Here is a 23,329-nt window from a genome sequence, read left to right as displayed (position 1 = left end):
GAAACATTAATCGCCTCCGCCCCTCCCTTACCCCCCACACTGCCGCCATCCTTGTCCACAGCCTCGTCACTTCCCGTCTGGATTACTGTAACTCTCTCCTCTTCGGCCTCCCTCTTAAATCCCTCCATAAACTTCAATTGGTCCAGAACACAGCTGCCCGTATCATTACGCGTACCCCCTCCATCCACCACATCACTCCTGTCCTCCAACAGCTCCACTGGCTACCGGTTCAGTTCCGTATTCATTTCAAAGTCCTTCTATTAACATTTAAGGCCATCCACAACCTCGCCCCCCCATATCTGTCCGACCTCCTCCATGTTCCCACTCCCTCCCGCTCCCTCAGATCATCTTCCTCCACACACCTGTCTGTCCCCTCTGCCCGTCTCACCCCCATGGGGAGTAGAGCATTCAGCTGCTCTGCTCCCCGTCTCTGGAATCTACTACCACCCCAACTCAGAAATATCGATTCATTCCCCCATTTCAAATCTCAACTCAAAACACATCTGTTTAAAACTGCCTTTTCCATCTGATGCCAATTGCTCTGTCACTTTTGTATTGTTTTTATTTTTATATTTCATTTTTATTGTTGTTAATTAATTAATTAATTCTCAATGTATTTTAATCGAAATTTGTGTAACTGTGTACGGTGTCCTTGGGTGCCAAGAAAGGCGCCTTTAAATAAAATGTATTATTATTATTATTATTATATACCATCATGCAGAAAAATGCAGAGAAAATTTTTTACATTTCACTGATGAGCTCACTGTATAATCATCTACATAGATCTGGATAACGAGTAGAGAGTAGTGAACGAGTGAGTGATTTCAGACACAACCTGACTGTCAGTCTTAACCTGTGTCTGAAAGCACTCCTTCCTTAATATGCTGCATTTGCTGTCCGCCATTTTATGTCAGTGTCTGAATTCTGAGTGTGAACCTGAGGCTCAGACATGACATCCATTATGTATCCATTACTGTTAATATCACACAGATTAAACGATAGGCAGCGATGATGCAAAGAGAGGATCATCTGTGTCTGAAATTTGAAGAAAGTCATTACTGAGTGTCTCTTCTGTTTGTTAGATAGTGAATGAGTGAATAAGCTGAGCGGTGACCTCAGGCCTCTGTCATGTCACCAGCTGCACCAGTGTTATCTCACTCATTTAAAAGGACGTAATCCTGAGTGCTGCTGCTGCTGTTGCCAGGTAACAGTCAATCAGCTCCTCATTCACAACTGCTACACTTGCACAGGTACAGTGTGCAGTAACAATGGTGGCAGATTTACCATCAAAATAGATGGTATGATAATGAGACACTCTCCACAACTGCGAGTATGACTCCACATGGAGTTACACTCCTTCTCTGAGTGGGAGTGTGTAGGGGCAGGACTGGAATTGGGCCCAAGTGTTGTGCGATAGGTGCACAGCAGCAAACCCTGTGACTAGCGCCCCCAACAGCACATCCAGGATTCTGCTGCAAACAGCATCAAGATGTGTATAAGAGACAGCTATGGAGCAGTGGGCTGGCCCGGACGCTCGGCTTCTGCATGATGATTGGATGATCTGTCTGAGGCTGAATCCCTTTTTGATTGACAGCGAAATGAGCGAATCAGCGATCTTGAAGTATAAGCATCCACCGGAGCAGTTTTCAAGTTTTTCATTCCGAGTTGATCTAGAGACGTTACTGATCCTCAGCGACTTTGTCTTTGTTAAAAACAACTAGCGTTGTGTTTGGCGACTCTCTTCTGTCACTCTGTGAATTTACATTTAAATAGACGGACACATTTTATGATGTAGGCCGAAAAATGAGCTTCCCCTCCTTATAAGACCAGCAGCCGCCACTGACCTGTATGTACCAGCAACGGAACAAATGGAGATAAATGAAAATGCGTAACCACCACTTAACCTGCCTGTGAAACCTGTCACTGAGTTGAATGTAACGGTGAAGGTAGTAGTGGCAGCGGCAACTCTGAGACCTTGGCAGCAATTAAAGAACTTTCAAACAAACATGACGAGACATTCCGCAAAATTTCTGCCATTGGAATGACAACAGAGACAACTTCAAAACAAATTGAGAAACTGTCATCTATTGGGGAACTTATTTTTGTGGATTATTACTGTGTGACTACATCCTGAAACACACACAGTCATAGATTAAGAGTTGAAAAAAGAGAATCAGCTCCTGAGAACGTGGCGACATAGCCAATTGTCTTGGCCAAAAAAGAAAGGATGGATCCTACCGGTGTACTATCATCTTGTTTGCACTTCACCGTATACGCGACGCTGTTTGGAAGTGTGCAAAAGGATTCAAGGATAATAATCTGACGCTTGCCGAGGCTTTGTCTCCTGAGGACGGGGTTGCAGGATAGAAACCCTTGTGGACAAAGCAAGAAAGGAAGGGAAAAAGGCTTCATTACTTGGTCCCTTTGCTCTGATAAATGGAAAGAAGATCAATCACATGGGCAATTAATTCTTGTGGGCTTTGATGATCGAGATTTTCAGAGTTTAATAATTTTGTTAATTTAATTCCTAATTTCTTGTATACTTATTTGGAATCCCTATTTTAATCAGCTATCTTATTGATGTGTGAACTGTTTGAACTTGACATATTTTGTAAAATATGTTCATTAATAAACTTGGAGAATAAATACATAAATAAATAAACATCTGATTGGGTAAATATGTGACTAATTGGGTTTTGATTGACAGTGTCAATCTTCAGTCTCAGGGAGTAGAGTTAGTTAGTTAGTTAGTTAGTTAGTTAGTTAGTTAGTTCACAGTTGAGAGCTGCACTGTTTCTGTTCCTATGATGACACAGACCACATGTCCCTGAGCACAGCACAGTATTAATACTGTTAAAGTGTTATTTAAGCAATGCTGTTACTCAGACAACTGTCACTGCTGCAGCCATGTCAAATACTCAGGCAATGCAATGCTTCCTTGTTCTACTTTCATCGGCTCTGTGGTGTATTTAGAAGGTTACACACATACTGAGGCTTGACGTTTAACAGTAGACAGATTGCACACTCAGTGTATTATGATTATTATTATTAATCATAAATCTCACAATACTACTACTACTACTACTACTACTAATAATAATAATAATAAAAATAATCATGATAATTAAACCTGCAAGCAGCATTGAGCGGGCCCTTGCACTCCTGCAGACTGCAGTGGTGCCACAAGGGGTCGCTATGAATAAAAGTGAATATTGGCACTTCTGTCTTCAGGCCAGGACTCTTATCAAACATATCAAGTTTGGGGCAGTTTTGACAATATGTTTTGGAGTTATAGCAATGTCCTCTTGAATGGCGAATTATGGCAATGCGCAGTCACGGGCAGGTATCCAACAAAAAATCCAAAGTTTCGCAATTTAGCATTGCAAAGGTCTTAAGGTGAGACTTACCAAATATGATGTTGATCTGATTAATTCTCTAGGAGGAGTTTTTTGGGGAAAAATGTAGCAAAATTGCACACTAAATTCAAAATGACTTCTAGTTTGGTTTAGGATATGGCTCCAAGAGACTTTTTTGTACATCTCCATGTGTCACATATGCTGACCAATTTTCATACATCTAGGTGAAACGTAATGCAGAGGCTATTTCGTTGAAATTTTCTAGGTGGCACCCTTGAGCCATTTTGCCATGCTCAATCTTGATGGCCATGTAGATGTCTTAAGGCCGGGACTCTTATCAAACATATAAAGTTTGAAGCAGTTTGGACAAGGTGTGCTGGAGTTATAACAACTTCCTGTTTCATGGCGAAAGATCGTAAGTCGCCACAATGCTACTGTCAGGCCGTTCAATGATGTGTCAAAGTTTTCACAATAAAGCATCACCAAATATTTTCTGCTCAAGTTTGAGATAGGTGTAGTCAACCCTCTAGGAGGAGTTCATCAAATTGTAAAACATTGAATTTCCTTTTGCCACAAGGTGGGGCTATGACTATCACTTAATTTTGACATATATGTTATCAAACATACAAATGTTGGTTTGTTTGGACAATGCATGCTGAAGTTCTATCGGCTTCCTCTTTCATGGCGAATCATCTGAATTTGCCAAAATTTTAAAATCGCAAAGGTTTTAAGATGAACTGCTCAAATATGATGTTGATCTTATTTATTCGCTAGGAGTTTGTTAAAGCATGACGTCTTTAAATCTCAAAAATGAAGAGTAAATTCAAAATAGCTCATTTCGTGTTGGGTTCAGGGTATGGGTTGTGGTGATGTTTTTTTGTAGGTTTTGGCATGTAACGTGCCCACCAAGTTCAGTGCATGTAGGTGAAACATAGTGTGAGTAGTGCTACAATAGAGGGCGCTATTGAGCCATTTGGTCACACCCATGTGTAAGAACCATAAAATTTTCACCATGCCTGGCATGTGTGCAAAGTTTCATGAGTTTTTGAGCATGTTGAAGAACCCAGAAAGGCAATTTTCACTCAGGAATAATGATAAAAAAAGTGTGTGTGTGAGTGTGTGAGTGTGTGTATGTGTGTGTGTGTATGTGTGACCATTGCTTCACTGCTGTATCATGTTTAGTTGCTATAAGCAGACCTCTGAGAAGTAAAAGCTCAGATCCTGTTTTAGCTTCCTTTCCACTGCAGCCCTCACACACATATCTTTACCATACACACACACACACACACATATATTCTCAACAACCATAAACAGTTATACTGTACAGTGCACAGTTTCATGTTACTTCTATGTCATAATGAAACACTGCAACCAAAACCTGACAATCCTTTTTCAAAAAGGCATTTCCTTAACAAAATCATACACACGTGCACCATGTTACTGTGTTACTCTTTGAAAGCAGCAACAAAACATTGATGAACTTAACACAAAACACTGCTGTCTTTATAACTTTGTTCACCTTTTTAATTTTGTCATACAGGCTTCATACAACACAGAGATGGACAATATTCAGAAAACAGCTCATTTTACCAGAACAGGTTTTTGCAGAACGGTAGAACTTACAGGTTGTGCAACTGCATCGAAGTCTATATGACTCTGTCACAGAACAGGTTTACACTCAACTGTGAAGATACAGAACAAAGAAGATCAGGCAGTAGACAGATGCATATTTCAGATGACAAAAGGGCCACTTGTCATAAATCATGGCCTGACACTGAGGGAGACTGAGCAGAGAATCAGTCCAACCTCCGTCGATACAGAGTAGCAGCCAATATGTGACCTGCACTAGTCCCCCCATTCTGGGGGTGGTGTCTGTCGGGGTATCTGCATACTGTATCTGCCCCCAACCCCTTCCTTATGTGAATATGTAGACATTGTAATCCTGTTTTTTTTTTTTTTTCTTTTTTTACATCAGAGTCACTTTACACCATATCCACAGTACAGTGAATACATTTTCTGTTGAAACCTGTAAATTCTACTGTTCTGTAAAAACCTGTTCTGGTAAAATGAGTTGTTTTCTGAATATTTTCTATTTCTGTGTTGTGTGAAGCCTGTATGACAAATTTAAAACATATACTAAGCTGTAATGACAGCAGTGGTTTGTGTTAAGTTCTGCATTGTGTTGTTTCTGCTATCAAAGAGTTAATTCAGATAGTGCATGTGTATGTGGTTTTGTTAAAGAAATGCCATTTTGAAAAAGGATTGTCAGGTTGTGATTGCAGTGTTCCATTTTGTGTTTCAAGTGAAACCTTCAGCTCCAGGTGGTTTTTCTTATTTGGCTTGTATTTTGAGTTTTGACACAATGAGCCAAATTGTGCAAAAAGTGTGTAAGCAATCGCAAAAACTGTAATAGTAGCTGTGAACCTTCATCAGTCAGTAGTCACTGTGATACTCACTACCACCTCTACTCACCTGGATCAACCTGGGAATGAACAGTGTCAGTAATCATCTTTTATATAACTAGAAGGCCTCCATCAAGGCCAGTGTCAAACAGCACACATCAGACTTCAGAGAAGGAAATTCAAATTCATAGTAAATGATCTGCATCTGCCCCAAAATCTAATGGGTTCTTTCCTGATCCAGGACCCATCCCTGCACCAAGTGCAGTGAAAAGTGGTTCACTAGTTTTTGTTCTGTTGACAAACAGACAGACACAGGTAAAAACAAAAGCTCCTTGGTGGAGGCAAAGAGGATCATACTTCAAACTATTATCATTTAACATCTTCACAGAAGATTCAGTGTTCTGTATTCATGTTGTGTATTCATGCTGTATATTCATGTTGTGTATTCGTTTTGTATATTCATGTTGTGTATTCGTTTTGTATATTCGTGTTGTGTATTCATGTTGTATATTCGTGTTGCGTATTCGTGTTGGGTATTCGTGTTGTATATTCGTGTTGCGTATTCGTGTTGGGTATTCGTGTTGCGTATTCGTGTTGGGTATTCGTGTTGCGTATTCGTGTTGCGTATTCGTGTTGGGTATTCGTGTTGGGTATTCGTGTTGCGTATTCGTGTTGCGTATTCGTGTTGCGTATTCGTGTTGCGTATTCATGTTGTATATTCATGTTGCATATTCATGTTGTATATTCATGTTGTCTGGAGCTGCAGGAGCTGTAACACTGAGAAACTCTATACACAGATTTACAACAGGGCAGATTTTTTTCTGGTGACCCTCAATGACCCCCAGTGACCCCTTAGTGACTCAGTCACAGTCTAATGGAGAGACACCGAGTCTTTAAAAAACAACGGAGAAGGGGATTATCTCAATGATGATGATGATGTTGATGATGATGATGAGGATAAATGTACCCAGCACTATGTTGCCATAAGAGTTTTATTAATTAGTTTTTTTATAATAAAGATTATTAGAGTATATTAGATGGTCAGAGCCTTTTATTAATAAGATCTTCTCCTCTGTGATAAGACCTGAAGGTGTATCACTGTCAGTCTGGATCATCTGGCCTGAGTGGAGGAGGGTGGTGTTTCTCCACCTGTTTATTCTCACTTTTTTCACGTTGTCTGATTTATGGGAACATTTTATCACAGAGGGCCTCCCATACTTAAAGTTTCAATTGCAGTGTGATTTATATCCCAACAGGAATCAGTGTTACAGCACTGGTCCAGGATTATTTCCATGGAGCTGCTGCACCATAAATAAACATGAAAACAGTCTCTGAAAGCTGCAGTGATCACAGACAACAACATGTACAAATGGACAGGATAAATATACTGAGCATTTTTATCATTAGAACATTTGTAAAATGTAATGCTTGTCCTTCAGGGGGATACTGGAGCGAAGGTCACAGAGCAGTAAACCCTGAAGGACTCTTCCTCTGGGGATTATGAACGTGCACTCTACTAAAGAAAGCTTGTGGGTGAAAAAAGCACAGGGATGCAACTTGTTATCAGAAGCTGAGCTCCTCACCCACCTCCAGCCTCCTATCAGCTCTGGCAGCAGAAACAGTTTGACATCACTTTAACTTTCATCTGTTTCACATGTTCATAACAGTTTGTTCATAATCAGATAAAAGAAGACACTTCATGATTTTTGTCTTATTTACAGTTTATCCTCAGTGTGACTTTAATCAGTGACATTACTTGTACTGTTTCTTTTCTATTCTAGTATGTTTACATTTCACCTTGTTGAATTTTACGGTATGAAACTATACTAACCTATACTATAACTGAATTGACCTGCAGGTATCAGTGTTTCTTCTCATATCATATTAATACTTTATCATGGTTCTGATGATGTTGTTTATAATTAAAAACTCTACCTCTTTCACATGAACACGCTCGTACTTGGAAAGGTACACCAGAGTTAACAGAGCCAGGTGATAACCAGCTTCATAGTACAGGTTATCAGGACTGACAACCTTAGGATCAGTTTAGCCAGATAATGAAAAGTTATCCTGGGTATGTTGAACTTGCTTTGTAGTTAATTTCTCTGTTCTTCATCTGTAATGATAAAAATGTTTAAAACAAATTGTATTGTTGTTTGTATTGTATTGTGTTGTGATATTATAATAAAAAGAATGTAATAAATGGTTTAGATTAGATTATAATCCAGCTGTCAGCGAATATATTTGTTCTAACTGCTCCTATGAAGACATATTTTATATTATTCCAGTTGTGTTTTACTATATTGCCGTTAATTACCCTTTCAGATCCACCATGCAATTGAATGCAATTTGCATATATTTGCATATTCAAATGAAAAAGCTATAACAGAGGAACTATAAGGCCAAAATGCATATATGGGATATCATCTGAAAGGTAACATCTCCTAATTTCTTTTAAAACTCTTCTTGTTTACCATGTGACTAAAACTTAACCTTCAGCTCATACATGGTATTTATTTATCCTAACCCTCAAAAAAGTCATATTTGATAACAATAACTTAGATATACTTTATACAAGAACAATGAAAATCATCACATTCCTTCTTCGTCTTGTCAGAAACTCCTGTGTGAAGTTTCACGCCTCTGCTCCTGATAATATGGGAGCTGTTGACTACTTAGTTTATTTTTCAGAAGAGAAACATGCTTTACTCTTTAATGTGAAATAATGGGAAAAAAATACTGAATCACATCCTCCAAGGTAGGGAGTCACACCGCTTCACCGGTTTTACTGGTTTATGATGCTGGTAAATATGAATTAATTATATTTATGTGTTTTGATGCTTACTGAAAAATGAACTGAATAGACTCCAACTGAGCTAACCAGGTATAACATGTCCATACTCACTAAAGTTTAAGCATTTACCCTGAGTGCGAATTGAGAATCGAGATGGAAATACTGAAGTAAAGCACAAGTACGTCAATAATGTACTTATACACAGTAGTTACTTAATTACATTCCACCACTGCTAATACAGTACTTATTAATACTTAGACTTGCAGTGCACATTAATTTAAATATTGTTCATTTACACAACACAACTAACAAATATATTCTTAAAATGTCAACACTCAGTGTGTGTATCTCAGTAATGTGAGCAAAGTTATAGTTATAGATGTGTATCACTATCACAGCCTGTTGTCTGTAGGCATCAGTGAAACCAATTAACCAGACAGCTGAAGCTATACACAGGATCTTCTCTTTTGGAAATGTGTGTGTGTGTGTGTGTGTGTGTGTGTGTGTGTGTGTGTGTGGGTGTGGGTGCATCTGTGTATGTGCTGCATTATATACTTGTGTCAACCCAGGGGAATCCTTTGTGTGACAGAAATGTCTGTATGATTTCTCCATTTTCTTCCTGATAGACAAGACAAAGCCTGTTTTTGCATGTCTGAAAGTGTGTGTTTGGTTGATGCCTTGTTGGGATGACCCGTGTGTGTGTGTGTGTGTGTGTGTGTGTGTGTGTGTGTGACCTTATGGGGGGAGTCCACAGGCTCCAGAGTTCATGTGGGCTGGAAAGCTGGCTATGACTCAGTGGCTCAATGTTAGGATTAAGGATGGGTATTCTCAGCTAGTGTGTCCTTCAGCTTGACTCAGTCTGTCTCTATTACACACACACACACACACACACACACACACACACACACACACATACACACACACACACACACACACACAGGTTAATAAAACATTTAGTGAGAAAACAAGTCTTTACATCACTCTCTTGTGGTTGAATGTGGTCAGATACACACGTTTTTTTCAGGATTTTCCCCCAATACTTCATTCTTATTCTCCACTTCTTAGGCCTTCTGTAAAACGAGCACTCACTATTGCTGCTGCTCAGACCCTTAACACATCACCAGGTGTTAGACTGTGTCATGTACTCTATAAGTGATATCATGGACACCGATTAAACTTCATGAACTCCAAGTCCATGACAGAAGATTCAAATTATCTTTGGTCCAGTATGAGGCTTAAGTCTAATTTGTGTCTGTGAAATGACCTTAAACTTTCAGTTTGACCAATGAACCACTTGACTCTTCAGGATGTATATAACACATCATGGTCCAATCACAGGGAGCTGAGCTGGTACTTACAAACCAACAAACAGAAAAGATTCACCCTTAGAGATATCATCAACTTATTTATTGCATCTTACCCTTATTGTATGTATTTTAAAGGAGCTATTTGTCCGATTTGCTAACACTGTAACATTGCTAACATTAGCATTAACAGTTGTTTACTTACTAGTATTGGCAAGAGTTTCATCCATTGTTGTGTTGTCAATACCAGAGGTTATATTACGTCCTCTGAGCAGCTACAGTTACTCAGTATCCGAAAATGACAAGACTGTCGGACCAAGCCGGAGCTATCTGGTTAGCATGCTAACTTCAGTAGAAAGAAAGACGTGATAGAGACAAGAGTTAACATTGGTGTTTGTTTCCACCTTTGGAGACAGCTGTTGGTGATTAAAGGAATGAAGTTTGATGAACTCACTTTTCTTCTAGACTGGTAAGTAAACAGCTGCTCAGACACAGTACACTCGTTGATTTGTACACCATGGCAGCGAAGGTATTTTGCCATGTTAGTAATGCATCCTCCCTTGCACAAAAGTTTGACACAGGTGTTGGGCTGTATCGTTCCATCATTTTTTCAAACAAAATGAAGCCAGGCTGTAGGGATTTAAGAAGTTTAAGAATTGTGAGTGCTTTCTTTTGAATGCTAATGTGTGTATCTGCCTGGTTCTGCTCCACAGTGTTTTTTTTCTAGATAGATAGATAGATAGCTAGATAGATAGCTAGATAGATAGATAGATACTTTATTTATCCTCAAGGGGGAATTCATGTGTCCATCAGCTCATTGTTGATAATAATAAAAATAGTTAATAATGAATAAACAATACTAACTAAATTAGTCCCCTTCTTTTGGCTGAGGTATTATACAGCCTGATGGTAGTGGGAACAAAGGATCTCCTGAACCTCTCTGTTCTGCAGCACAGTGAGATGAGACATTTGCTGCAGATGTAGCTGCTTCTCTGTCCTGCCAGAATGTTGTGGAGAGGATGGTTGGTATTGTCCAAGATGGCCTCCATCTTACATTGCATGCATCTCTCCACAACAGTCCTGAGTGAGTCCAGACTCCTGCCAAGCACAGACCCAGCCTTTTCGACCTGCTTGTCCAGTCTCCTTGTCTTCATGTCGGACATGCTGCTGCCCCGGCAGACTGCAGCATAAAAAATATACACTGGCCACCACTGACTGATAATACATGTGCAGCATTTCACTGCAGACGACAAAAAGACCTGAGATTCCTGAGGAAAAAGAGCCAGCTCTGCCCCTTCCTGTAGATGGCATCCGTGTTCAGGGACCAGTCCAGTTTACTGCCCAGGTGCACACCTAGGTATTTATAAGTGTGCACCACCTCAATGTCCTTCCCTCGAGTGTTGACTGGCTGAAGGGTGGGCCTGGACCTCTGAAAGTCGATGACCATCTCCTTGGTCTTGGAGGTGTTCAGAAGGAAGCAGTTCTTGTCACTCCATTCACTGAACCATCGTCAGATCCCTGTACTCCTCTTCCTGTCCATTCCTGATACACGCACACAGGGATCCTGCCCCATCCCTTCCAGCTTGTCTTTAAGAATGGGGATTGGATGGTGTTAAATGCATTTGAAAAATCAAAGAACATAATCCTCTTGTAACCACCTTGCTCATACAAGTAAGAATGGGCCAGTGAAGCATGTAAAGGATGGCATCATCCACTCCAATATGTTCCTTGTAGGCAAACTGTAAGGGCTCAAGTGCATGTTCAACCTGTGGTGTCAGAAGGTGGAGAATCAGCCGCTCCAGGGTCTTCACGATGTGTGATGTGAGGGCATTTATCTCAGCTGGTCATCCTACTTTAGGTTATTGGAACAAGACATGATGTGTTCCTCAGGACTGGGACCCTCCCTGTTTGCAGACTTAAGTTGAAGATCCTCTGGAGAGGCTGATCATTAAGCCAAATAATAGCCTCTGTTTTCCCTCCAAAAAAAATTTAAACAATAATAACTAGAAAATACCTACAAAAATTTGGAATGTGCATGCTGCTTGGTGCACGAGCTGCTTGGCTCTCAGATGCTGCTAGGTATTTTTGCAGAAATGGATATGAGGGAGCACAGCATTGTAGCTAGATACAACGGTGGCATACCACGATGGTGGCTTACCTAAAGCATGTAAGTAGTGCAAGTATGCAAGTATGTGTTGTGCAACCACAATCCCCTCTTTAACCCTAGGCAAACAACAGCTTTTAAGATTAAACTTTTCATCGAAAATCAAACAGAAGGAAAACTACAAGTCCTATTGTATTGTTTTATTGCATTGTATTGTTTAACCTGAAGATTCTATTTGAAAATCGCCTCCCTGGAGGCAAAGTAAAAGTTTCTTCACTACACAGTATCCCAAGACGATAATGAAGACAATGATCTCTTATATGTGTATCACCTGTTTATGGTTGAGGTTTTATTGCAGTTTAAAACTCCCCTTATCTCTGTTTTTATGCCTCCGCTCTTGGAACAGCCAGAACCAGAGGCATATTGTTTTCGGGTTGTTCATCTGTCCATCCCACTCTCGTGGACATATCTCAGTAACGCCTTGACAGAACTTCTTCAAATTTGGCACAAACATTCACTAAACATACACTATTATGGGGGTCAAAGGTCTAGGTCTTGGTGACCTCACAAAACACGGTCTTGGCCTTGAGATGGAAATATCTATGTAACACCTTGAAGGAACTTCTTCAAATTGGGCACAAATGTTCACTTGGACTCAAGGATAAACTGATTAGATTTTGGGGGTCAAAGGTCGAGGGCCCGGTGACTTCACAAAACACGGTTTTGGCCTGGCAAAATCTGTAATGCCTTGAAGGAACTTCTTTGAATTTGGTACAAATGTTAACTTGGACTCGATGACAAACTGGTTTGATTTTCCTGTCTAAAGGTCAAAGGTCAGTGGTTAATATTTTTTATAACTCTGGAAAAATAGGGATGTAATCTGAAACTAGTCTGATTGGCGGAGGCATACAACCACGAGTCAGCGCTTGTAGTTCAACATGGGAATCTGTGGGAGCTTTGGACAGAACTGTCTGCACCGGGGGGATTTCCTCAAAAACCGTTGAAGATATAACAGTGAAATCAATACTACTATCTCCTGTCTCTGATGTGGTCCTGGTTCAGTAGGAGATAACAGAACAAGGTCATCAGCGTAAAATAGAGACTTCACCTCTCAGTTTAGTTTTGTAGAGGACATAGTTTGTTCTGCTGTCGATGCATATAGAGAGGTGATAATAATACTGAGTCTGTATAAGCTGGGTTGACCTAGTAAACAGGTAAATCGGTGTGTACATTTATCCATTGTGCCACATGTAAGTGAAGTAAACACGGGTTTCTTAAATTGGTATGCAGTATTGTTCAGAGGTTTCAGAGTTTCTGTTCCTGAGCTGGTTGTAACGGAGATGACTGAACACATATATCTGTCAGTGTTTGGTGACTGCTGTAAAGAACAGGATGATTTCAAGGTTAATGTTCTATCAGCCATCACAGACCCTCATTGGCTGAGGTCTGCGCTGACTGTGGTGTGTGTGCTGCAGCTGCCCTGCTGGTCTTGTCGAGGCCTTTTTATAGTGGTAGCCTTCTCAACACCACAGTGCAAATGTTTTCTGGAGTGCTTTATCCTGCAGGGGTAGGGTTACATATGCACAAGCACATGCATGCACTTAGACACAACAAGACACACATTTAAGCACATGTATTTATGTTCACGAGTTTCACAGTGTTCTTCAGCATGAGCAAAGTCCCACACTTTATTCTCCAACAAGAACAATAGATTTTTTATTGTTAAAAAGACTGACCACACATTGTATACACAGAATCACACTACAAACACATACTGAACACACACACACACACCCGCGCACGCACGCACGCTGCCTGGATCTGGTGGGTATTCCTAGTCACTTTAAGTCGATCAGTCTCTGTCTGTCAGCTGCAGAGCTGCATGTGGACGTCTGTGCTGGTGAGTCAGAGAGAAAACGAGAATGTGTGTGTGTGTGTGTATATGTGTGACGTATGCACAGGATGCACTTTCTTCTGTCTGTCTCCCCTGACTGACGATCTCTGTCCGTCAGTGCTCCTCTCCTCTCTTTCCTGTCCGTCTGTTTTCTGTATGCCTGTTTAACAGTTTGTTTACCTTTTTGTTTATTCATTTATCTGTCTGTCTGTCTGGCACAGAACAAGGGCGACTAAGAATGACAGCCTCCCCGAAATTGTCCAGCGGTGTAGAGGTCCTCTTCTCTGCTCTTCAGGTAGGGATCTACAGTGTCACTGTGTGTTCGTCAGTGTTCTTCACTGTATTTTAAATACAGAACTAACAACATGGCTGAGCAGTATATTTAAAGTGTTTAGTTAGCAGTTGGCTTCTTATTCAGACAGATACATAATTTCTTAATTCTTAATAATTGCTGACATTTGTGGAAAAGGTTCATCATAAACATAAATGTCATAAAGGTTTGTTGCTGTATTAGAACTAAATTAACAGTATGTGAGGTTGTCATTCGAGCCACTGGAGGTATTAAGTGATGAGACCATAGAGCCCAGATTTAGTCATATATCCCCAGTAGATTTGGGATTTGTTGGTCCATGCTGACATTTCAGAGTCCGATCCCATAGTTGACCTATAACATTATCAAAAGCAGGAGTGGACAACTATTAAAACTCCTTCTCAAGTAGAGGGTAAAGTACAGAAGTATGACTACTCTGATGAACAGTACTCCCATACAGTTACTCTGCATCCTGACTGCAGCTGTTTCACTGATCACGTCAGACCAACCCAGTCCCAGTCAGTGATGCTCTTCAAAAAGTAAAGCAGAGGTTCCTCACAGAACGACTCATGATGGAAACAAATATAATGACACAAACCCTCAGGCAAATCACCAGAGAAATCTAGTAAGTCGACCTTGAGTTAAAATCTTTTTTAAATATTTATTTCCGAGGTCATGTCAGAAACCTTACAACTGAATGTATTTACAGTGAACACACTGATGGAGAGACGTATCTGGTCCGGCCCCATAAACAATGTTATTCGTCATGCTAACCGTTTCCTTTTTTTAAGTTACATTCTGCTCAGTTTAACTACATGATGAGTAGTAGTTTTCCCACGTATTGGCACCAGAGGCAGAGCAGAATCTTGTATTAATCCCGTCCCTGAAGTTGAATCCTTCCCAGGTCACAGCAGAGGGACGTGACATAAACACCAGCTCCAGGTTGCGTTTAATGTAGACCAGGACTGTGGTTGTGGTGCAGTCAACCCACATGTATGTCATTACAAAGACACAGAGAGAGACACCTGGGTCTGTCATGATAACTATGTTTTGATTGCAAGAAGTTATATAGTTATATAATTGTGAAGACGATTTTATACCACTGATATAATGTTAATATAAACGATGACCTTTTAATTATTTTTTTTAATTAAGATTCAGACATTTGAATGTGATAAAAATATAAAAATATAATAAATAAAAAATAATAGTAAGACAAAGTCGACAACCTGCTCATTGAAGTTAATGGGGTCAGTGTTTCCTACAGGTAGAGAAGTTACATGTAGTGGTGTGTGACTGCTGTACATTCAGAGACTATAGCAGAAGTGGAGGCTGTAACCCTTGTCATTTTCTGTAGCTACGAGTTACCAGTGTTCCATGAATGCCTCGTGTGCAGACTATTGGTAGATGGTAGCCAGGCTAGCCTCTTAATAGTATGTCAGTTAGTGCAGCTCAGACAGGTGTGTGGTGTGTCTGTCACTTTCAGTGCAGTAACAGAGGTAAAGTTTCTCTTTGAGGTGACGAGTTTGTATTAAAAGAACATTTACTTCACAGAGACTTTTCTGTAATATGCATGCACATGTTCTTTGGCCTGCTTCAGGTTATTACTGTATCAAACATATCAGACTTGATCCACATTGCGTACGCTGTATATCAGGTTAGCATAATCTGGTTTGTGGTTGACACTTGAGCCTTGGGAAATGGGGTGACATAAAAATAATAACACGGACACATTCTCTGGTCTCTCATTAAGTGATCAGCAGGAAGCTGGGGGCTTCAAATGTGACTGATCACACAGGCCTTGCAGAGTGAAGTTTGACCTTGTTGCCCCAAACGCGACTGAATGAGACTTTAACAAAAGCAGCTGTCAAAACAGTCAACATTTACTCAAATAAACTCAAGTACATTCACTCAAGTTGCACACAACTGTCCACCTTTCAACCATAAGGAATTGTGTTTTTTTACCATACAGTGAAGATTTTACCAAACAGTATGTACTCCCAGACAATGTAAGTACCACCTTAAAGGTTGACTTTAACCCTTTGTTAAAAAAAACCTGCAGTCCTGTCGCTCATTTGAGCGAGGGCAGAGGGCGCTGGTTAAAAAACACATGACAGTCAACATTTTGCAGTTATGAAAGAAGACTGTTGTGTTGATGCTGCTCCACCACAACAGTCTGGTGTGAACATAGGGGATGGCCACACTCCTTTGGACCTCTTCAAGCTGCTGTGTGCCACAGACATGTTGGACTGATATCTACTTTAGATATAACTAAAGTTGTAAATAACAACTCTGTGTCATTGTATGTACAATGACTCTTAATACTACAGTACCCATGAGCATCAGTAGCTATTTCAAGTCTCCAGCCAGAGCCATGAAAAAAACACTAACGACTGTTAATGTCACCAACACAGCTCACTACATTCTGAAGAGCTGAGGTGAAACCTCAACTTTCACACTGACATTATGTATCAACTCAAATATCTGAATATCATGTCCTACAGCATCACTACACTTACACAGTGCGTCGTGTGGCTCACTGCGTTCATCTGAACATGGATGGTGAATTAAAGAAATGAAGGCTGGAGGATGGAGGGAGACTGTAGCTGCTGTGGAGAACAGGTCATTACACCTCCTCTCAGACGACGGTCTGAGAGGAGGTGTAATGAGCTGCTCGCTGACAGGATGTTGGTGTGAGCACAGCCTGGACCAAATCTAAACATGATAAATACATTGAACAATCATCATATTAACTCAATCCATTTTAACAGGTCTGTTTCTACAGTGAACAGACTGTGAGGAGATGACACAAACTGGATAACAGAACTGACTACTGGTGGAAACGCTGCATCTTTTCCTTTTCCTGTCATAGCTGATGTCAAGTGACAGAAACATCTTGAAATGAGTGACCAAGACGAGGACAGAGAGAAGCTCAAAGCATGACAGACTGTTCCCTCATGGTCATGGTTCAGAGGCCTGTGAAACCTTTCTATCATGCCTGCAGGAGTCTTTCTGTAGATGAACATATGGTGCTCTGTGAAGGATATACCATCATGAAACAGTACATAAGGGACAAACCAGCTCAGTGAGGTTTCAAGTTGTTTGAATTTGCAGACTCCAGCACTATGTGGACCTCTGTATACACTGAAATGTTAGGGACTCTCTTTTGTCACTGATTGACAAAAAGCGTGAAGGCTACTGCTGGACACAAGACCTGTGCATATTACCGGATACACTTGGGAAAGCAAACTAAAGCCCCTGGGAAGTGCAAAGCATGTGATGTTGACCTTTGCCTTCAACCAGACAGAAACTGTTCTGACGCTTGGTGTTCTGATCAGGATCTAAAATTATAGGATAAAATTAAAACTTTGGCTTTCAAAACAATAATATCACTTAACAGATTTTAGATTTTAGCCACCTTTAAATCAATCACTACATAGGCTACATGAAAATATAGCAACTATAATTTTTTACATGTTAACAAGCAACTTAACACTTAGACTACTTACACCAAGCTAGGCATACTTTCATCCACCTTTTGGTCTCAATCCCTCTCAGCCACTGGTACCTTGAAGCTATTTAAGAGAGAGAAAACAGACGTCCAACATGAAGAGTACACAATCACTGGCATAGAGCTCTAAAAAGCGCATCAGCCACCACATTATCTTTTCCCTTAATGTGGCGTATGTCTAAGGAGTATGCTTGAAGAAACAAGGACCACCTGATGAGCCTCTGGTTTGGACCCTGCAGTGAGTTCGGAAAGGTCAGAGGATTGTGGTCTGTATAAACCACCACAGGACTTGACCCCACTACACCTCAAACTGCTGCAGTGCCAAAATCAAAGCCACTGCTTCCTTTTCAACGGTAGAATAATTCAACTGATTTTTTTGAAAAGAAACAACCCAGTCTGTCAATGCCAAGCTCATCTTCTTGTAATAATACTCCACCTGCACCCACGTGACTTGCGTCAACCTGAAGTTTGAATGGTCCATCCATGCGTGGGGCAGCCAGGACAGGAGTGTCACAAAGAATTTATCACACTTTCAAAAGCTTGTTGTCAAACTGGAGACCAGACATACTTTATCTCTGCTTTCAACAATTCAGTCAGAGAAGCAGCAATGGTAGAAAAGTAACAACAAAAACCTTTGTAATAGCCCACTAGACCCAAAAATCTCATAAGGTCTTTTTTGGTTGCCGGTGGTGGATACTTCTCAATTGCCTGCACCTTTGCCCACAGAGGCTGCACTTCCAACCTGCCGATCAAGGTACGTCAGAGTCACTCGGGCAAACTCACACTTTGCCAGATTTACTGTCAAACGCACTTCAGCCAAACGATGGAACAGTGCCGTAATGCGCTCAATATGGGAAGAATCGGGGAAGAATCGGGATAAATGACCACGTCATCCAAATACACCGCACATCCATCTAAATGACCAAGTTCCTCGGTTTATTACCTGTTGAAATGTCACAGGTGCATTGCGCAACCCAAAAGGGCACAACAGTATAGGCATACAGCCCGGATGGAGTGGTGAAAGCCGCAATGTCATGTGCCAGCTTTGACAGAGGAATTTGCCAATACCCCTTCAACAGATCAAACTTGCTGATAAATTTAGCAGCACCAACCTGATCAATACAATCATCAATGTGAGGCAGAGGATACAAGTCAGGTTTAGCCATGCTATTTACTTTCCTAAAATCAGAGCAAAAATGAGGGGTATTATCTGATTTTGGCACAAGCAAACAAGGCGAAGCCCAGCTCGAGGAGGATGGCTCAGCAATCCTTTTTTTCAACATATAATCATTTCATTTCAGAATCCAAAAACTTATGCTTCTCAGGATTCACCTGATAGAACTGCTGTTTAATGGGCTTCGCTTCTCCAACATCAATGTCATGTTATATCATGTGTGCGCGACAGAACATCTCCAAACAAACTGGGATAAGCATTTATCAGTTCAGCTGTCTCTACCTGCTGCGGCTCAGACAAGTGACCCAAAATACCTGCCAGATTCCTGAGAACCTCTGAATTTTTCAGACGACCGCACAGCAATGCTGAATCATGACTAGGCAAATTGTCTCTAGTAGAAGCTTCACTACACGATGAGACTGTGTTACCAACACACACAGGACGATCACCCTGCACTGGAGCTCCCGGCTCATGAGACGCACCATGCGCCGGAGCTCCTGTGACTCACGGGCATAATATGGCTTCAGGAGATTTACGTGACATAGCTGATGATGTTTAGGACGTTCAGGAGTGGCAATGAGGTAGTTCTGTTCTGAAAGCTGTTTTACTACTGTGTAACGGCCCAAAAACTCCGCTTGAAAAGGTGACCCGACTTTAGGCAATAAAGCCAAAAGTTGGTCGCCTGGGCTGAAAGAACGAGGACTGTTTTTGCTTTGCCAACTCTGTAGCCAAATAAAGCCGGTGCTTTAAACTGTTCATGTAATCAACCATGTTCTGCATTTTGCAGAGCCGACAAAGGTCCATGCACAATGAGACCAAACACCAAATCATTTGGACTGAATCTTGTGCTTTCCTGCATTACCTCCCTGGCTGCCAACAACAACCACGGTAACCCATCCTCCCAGTCAGCATTCAACTCAACACAGTATGCACGTAATAAAGACTTTAAAGTCTGATGGAATCGTTCCAGTCCCCCCTGACTTTGTGCATGGTATGCGGAGGACTGATTGTGCTTGATGTTCAACTGCTTCAAAACCTGTGTGAACAAATGTGAAGAAAAATTGGATCCTTGATCACTTGATCACCACGGTTATTTTCAGTATACCAAAGATGGACTGGTTTGGCTGTGAGCATATGCAGAGGATATGCAGCTGGGTATCTGGTGCTTTGGCACATAACTGTCCTATATAGCATGTTATTCTGGGTGTTGTAACCTGTAATCTGTTAACATCAAGACCTTTACCTCTCTGTGTCACTTTTATTACTTCCAACCTCCTAAAAGGGGGGTGCATTACTAACTCTCCGATAGATGTAGATAAACCCACAAACAGCAATATAACCATAAAACCCAGACATATAATGGATCCTTGGCCTCCTGCTCACCCAAAGGTCAGCAGTTTACCTAAGGCTAACCGTCTGGTATTTTTACCATAATTTAGCGTGAAACTGGTAACTGTTTTATCTCTACCACAGACAAGTGGCAGAAAATGAATGGATGGATGGTTCTTCACTGTTCAACCTCAGTCTCATCAATCCATCAAACATGTCTCAGTAGTGTTGTGCAGCGTGTCGTAGAGCGTCAAACCTCAGCTCAGTAATGCAGTGGCTTCCTCTGTGATGTCCATGGAAACAGGACTCTGCGCACCATGATGAGTGTGTGGTCAACTAATGAACAGAGATATGAACCAGCTCCAATGATTCATTTAAGCCTTCAGGTGTGACCCCGAGTTTCTTTGTTCCTGATCATATGTGTTGAGATGTTGGAGTATCAGCTGGATGTCCACTTCTAGGGAGAGTTACCACAGAAATGAATCATCTAAAAAACGAAAAACTTTAGTGGCTTTCCCCTGGAACACTGTGTACTGCACTGTGCCATCTCATCTATGGGCAGTTGTGTCTTTGTAAACATGGAGAGCACCAACAGTTAAGCAGGAGGGACTCGCATGCACAAAAACACAGTCGTATGTGCACTAAGCATGCACACGCTGCCAGACCAGATATCAAAGAAAAGCTGAGAGCAGAGAGCTCTGTCCGGCTGCTGCTTTGTTTCTTTTCATTCAGTTTATGATGAACTTTTCATGTCATTTTTGTTTTTACTCTGACTTAAAATGAAATAAAATTTTTAAAATTATTCTGAAACAGCTTTGTCACAGAGAGTAAATATAATGTGCTCACTAGGATCCTAAACAACACCTCCAGTGATGCTGTTCTAACACGAGACTGATTTCAGTCTGATGCTCAGTGAAAGCTTGCATTCTGTCTCTGACACACATTAGATTATTCTAAAGGAGTCATGTCACCAGACCAGAGACATGCTGACCCAAACCAAACTGCTCTGATTCATTTGGCTGCAGCAATCAGTGGCAGGATGCTCTAGTGGATTAATAGGTGCATTAGACATGTCCCATAACCAGAGATGCTGTTACCTCTGTGTTTAGCAACAGTGTCTCATTACAGGAGCTAAACACGACTCTGTTTGTCTCTGTTTGAACAGGCACAGTGTTGGCCACCTAAACAGGCAGTCAGCATCCAACACATGATGCTATTTATATCAGGCAGATAGTTGCGAAATGGAAGACGTCTCTTCATACAACACACCTTTTAAAGAGGGAGATGTTTGGCCACAACAGAATATTTCTGTTGAAACTGCAGAATTTAATCAGCTCTGGACTGTGATGGCTGCAGCGACCATCAGACTATTCTCAACATTCAGGAGGAGAAACTCTTCGGGAGAGGCTGGTGTCACACTAACATGAGCGTAAATGACACATCAGCTCTCTAAGTAAACCTATATGCTTCTTATGTTTTGTTTGGGGAATGGCTCCTTCACACTCACACATGCCCTGAGGGCCAGTGGGCCCCATCATGGTAGATTGCCACTTGTGGTCCCATTAATTTATTCATTTATTCACTATCTGCTAAAAGAAATCATTTTTGTATTGTCACATATAATAACCACACAGCAGATTAATGTAGGTTATATACAGAAAATACAGAGTTCTGATACATGAGATAACCTTGTCTTTGTGTTTGGTGTCTTCAGAATGAAGAGGACGTGGAAAGTACTTTGAATATCCTCAATATCTTGGATGAACTCCTGTCAGCTGGTGAGCTAAGATCATATCAGCTCTTTACCACTAATTATAGCAGGTAGAGGACTAACTTGTATCAGGGAGTAAACACAGGGACCCAGGAGAGTGGTTGCTTAATGCAGGATAGGAAGAAATCTAATCAGCTTAATTACTGGACAAATGCAGGAAAACACACAAAAAGACTTAAACTGGCAGCTGAAACACTGAAATCTCATACTCATTTATTTTGAAATCCATAGTGCTCATAGAGGCAATATAATAACAACACAAATATTTTTACTGAAACACATCATCTATCATAGTCTTAAGTGTAGAATGGGATCTTTGCATCATTTCTCACCCTGACACTTAAAAGCTGTCTCATTGTCACCTCCAATAATCATACAAGTAACAGTAAGAGTATCCTCTACCTGTCTGTGTTCAGGTACAGATCGTCGTATCCACTATATGATCAGTAAAGGAGGCAGTGAGGCCCTTCTGACTGCTCTGGTCAACACCGGCCGTAACCTCTGTCCCAACTACACCGTCCTGCTCCCACTGCTGCACCTGGTGGCCAAGATTGGACACAGAGGTGAGGACTGATGAGTTAATATGTGATCGTGATGGGGAAAACATTTTCAACAAAACCTCAGATACATCAGAGCACCACAGTGCAACACAACTCTCAGGTGCATATACACCCACTGAGCACTTTATTGGGAACAGCACACTAACACTGGGTAGTTCCTCTGCTCTTCATGCCATAGATCCACCAGATGCTGAAACTTTCCTCTGAGGCTCTGCTCCATGTTTCCAGATATGTCAGCTGCAAATTCGTGCTAATCTCCTGTTTTGGCCGTACTCTGTCTGCACATTCATGAATATAATATGTGTGTTTGTCTGTGCAGACCGTCATATTGGTATGAAGGCACAGGAGGCTGGAGCTGTGCTGCTCACTCTCAATCTGCTTAAATACAATGTCACACATGCCAAGAGGGCTGCAGCCTGTCTCTGGGTCATCCAAGTCTTCTCTTCATCAGGTACGAACATGCACACATGCGCGCGCGCACACACACACACACACACACACACACACACACACACACACAAAATATGAGTCACTAGAAAGTGAATTTGAGTCATTTCTTTTTAAAGTTGAATTGCTCAGCTTGGATAATTGCATTAAAAAATAAATTTCAATCACATAATTTGAATTTGTATTGTTAAACATGAATAACTTCATTGGCTGCAGTGCTCGTGGAACCTTAGGGGTAGTCTGTGGAACCACAATGGCAGTCTGTGGAACCTCACTGGCAGTTTGTGGAACCTCAGTGACAGTCTGCGGAACAACAGGGACAGCTTATAGAACCTTAGTGGCAGCCTGTGGAATCTCAGTAGCAGCCTGTGAA

At 41.1% G+C, this 23,329-nt stretch overlaps 1 protein-coding gene across 1 annotated transcript in view; it reads left to right on the top strand.

The window, feature by feature from the left end:
• agbl1 (AGBL carboxypeptidase 1) overlaps window positions 1-23,329 on the top strand; it is a 144,308-nt gene that overhangs the window by 1,509 nt on the left and 119,470 nt on the right. Inside the window, exons 2-5 of the mRNA XM_023397390.2 lie at window positions 14,076-14,149; window positions 21,893-21,956; window positions 22,366-22,512; window positions 22,829-22,960. Coding sequence (XP_023253158.1) covers window positions 14,076-14,149; window positions 21,893-21,956; window positions 22,366-22,512; window positions 22,829-22,960 — 417 coding nt within the window. The remainder of the gene's footprint in view (window positions 1-14,075; window positions 14,150-21,892; window positions 21,957-22,365; window positions 22,513-22,828; window positions 22,961-23,329) is intronic.

This window comes from Seriola lalandi, unplaced genomic scaffold (genome assembly GCF_002814215.2).
Source record: "Seriola lalandi dorsalis isolate HSWRI2012SDOR001 ecotype SW California unplaced genomic scaffold, Sedor1 jcf7180002055008, whole genome shotgun sequence".
Lineage (NCBI taxonomy): Eukaryota > Metazoa > Chordata > Actinopteri > Carangiformes > Carangidae > Seriola > Seriola lalandi.
This window is presented reverse-complemented; position numbering and strand designations above follow the sequence as displayed.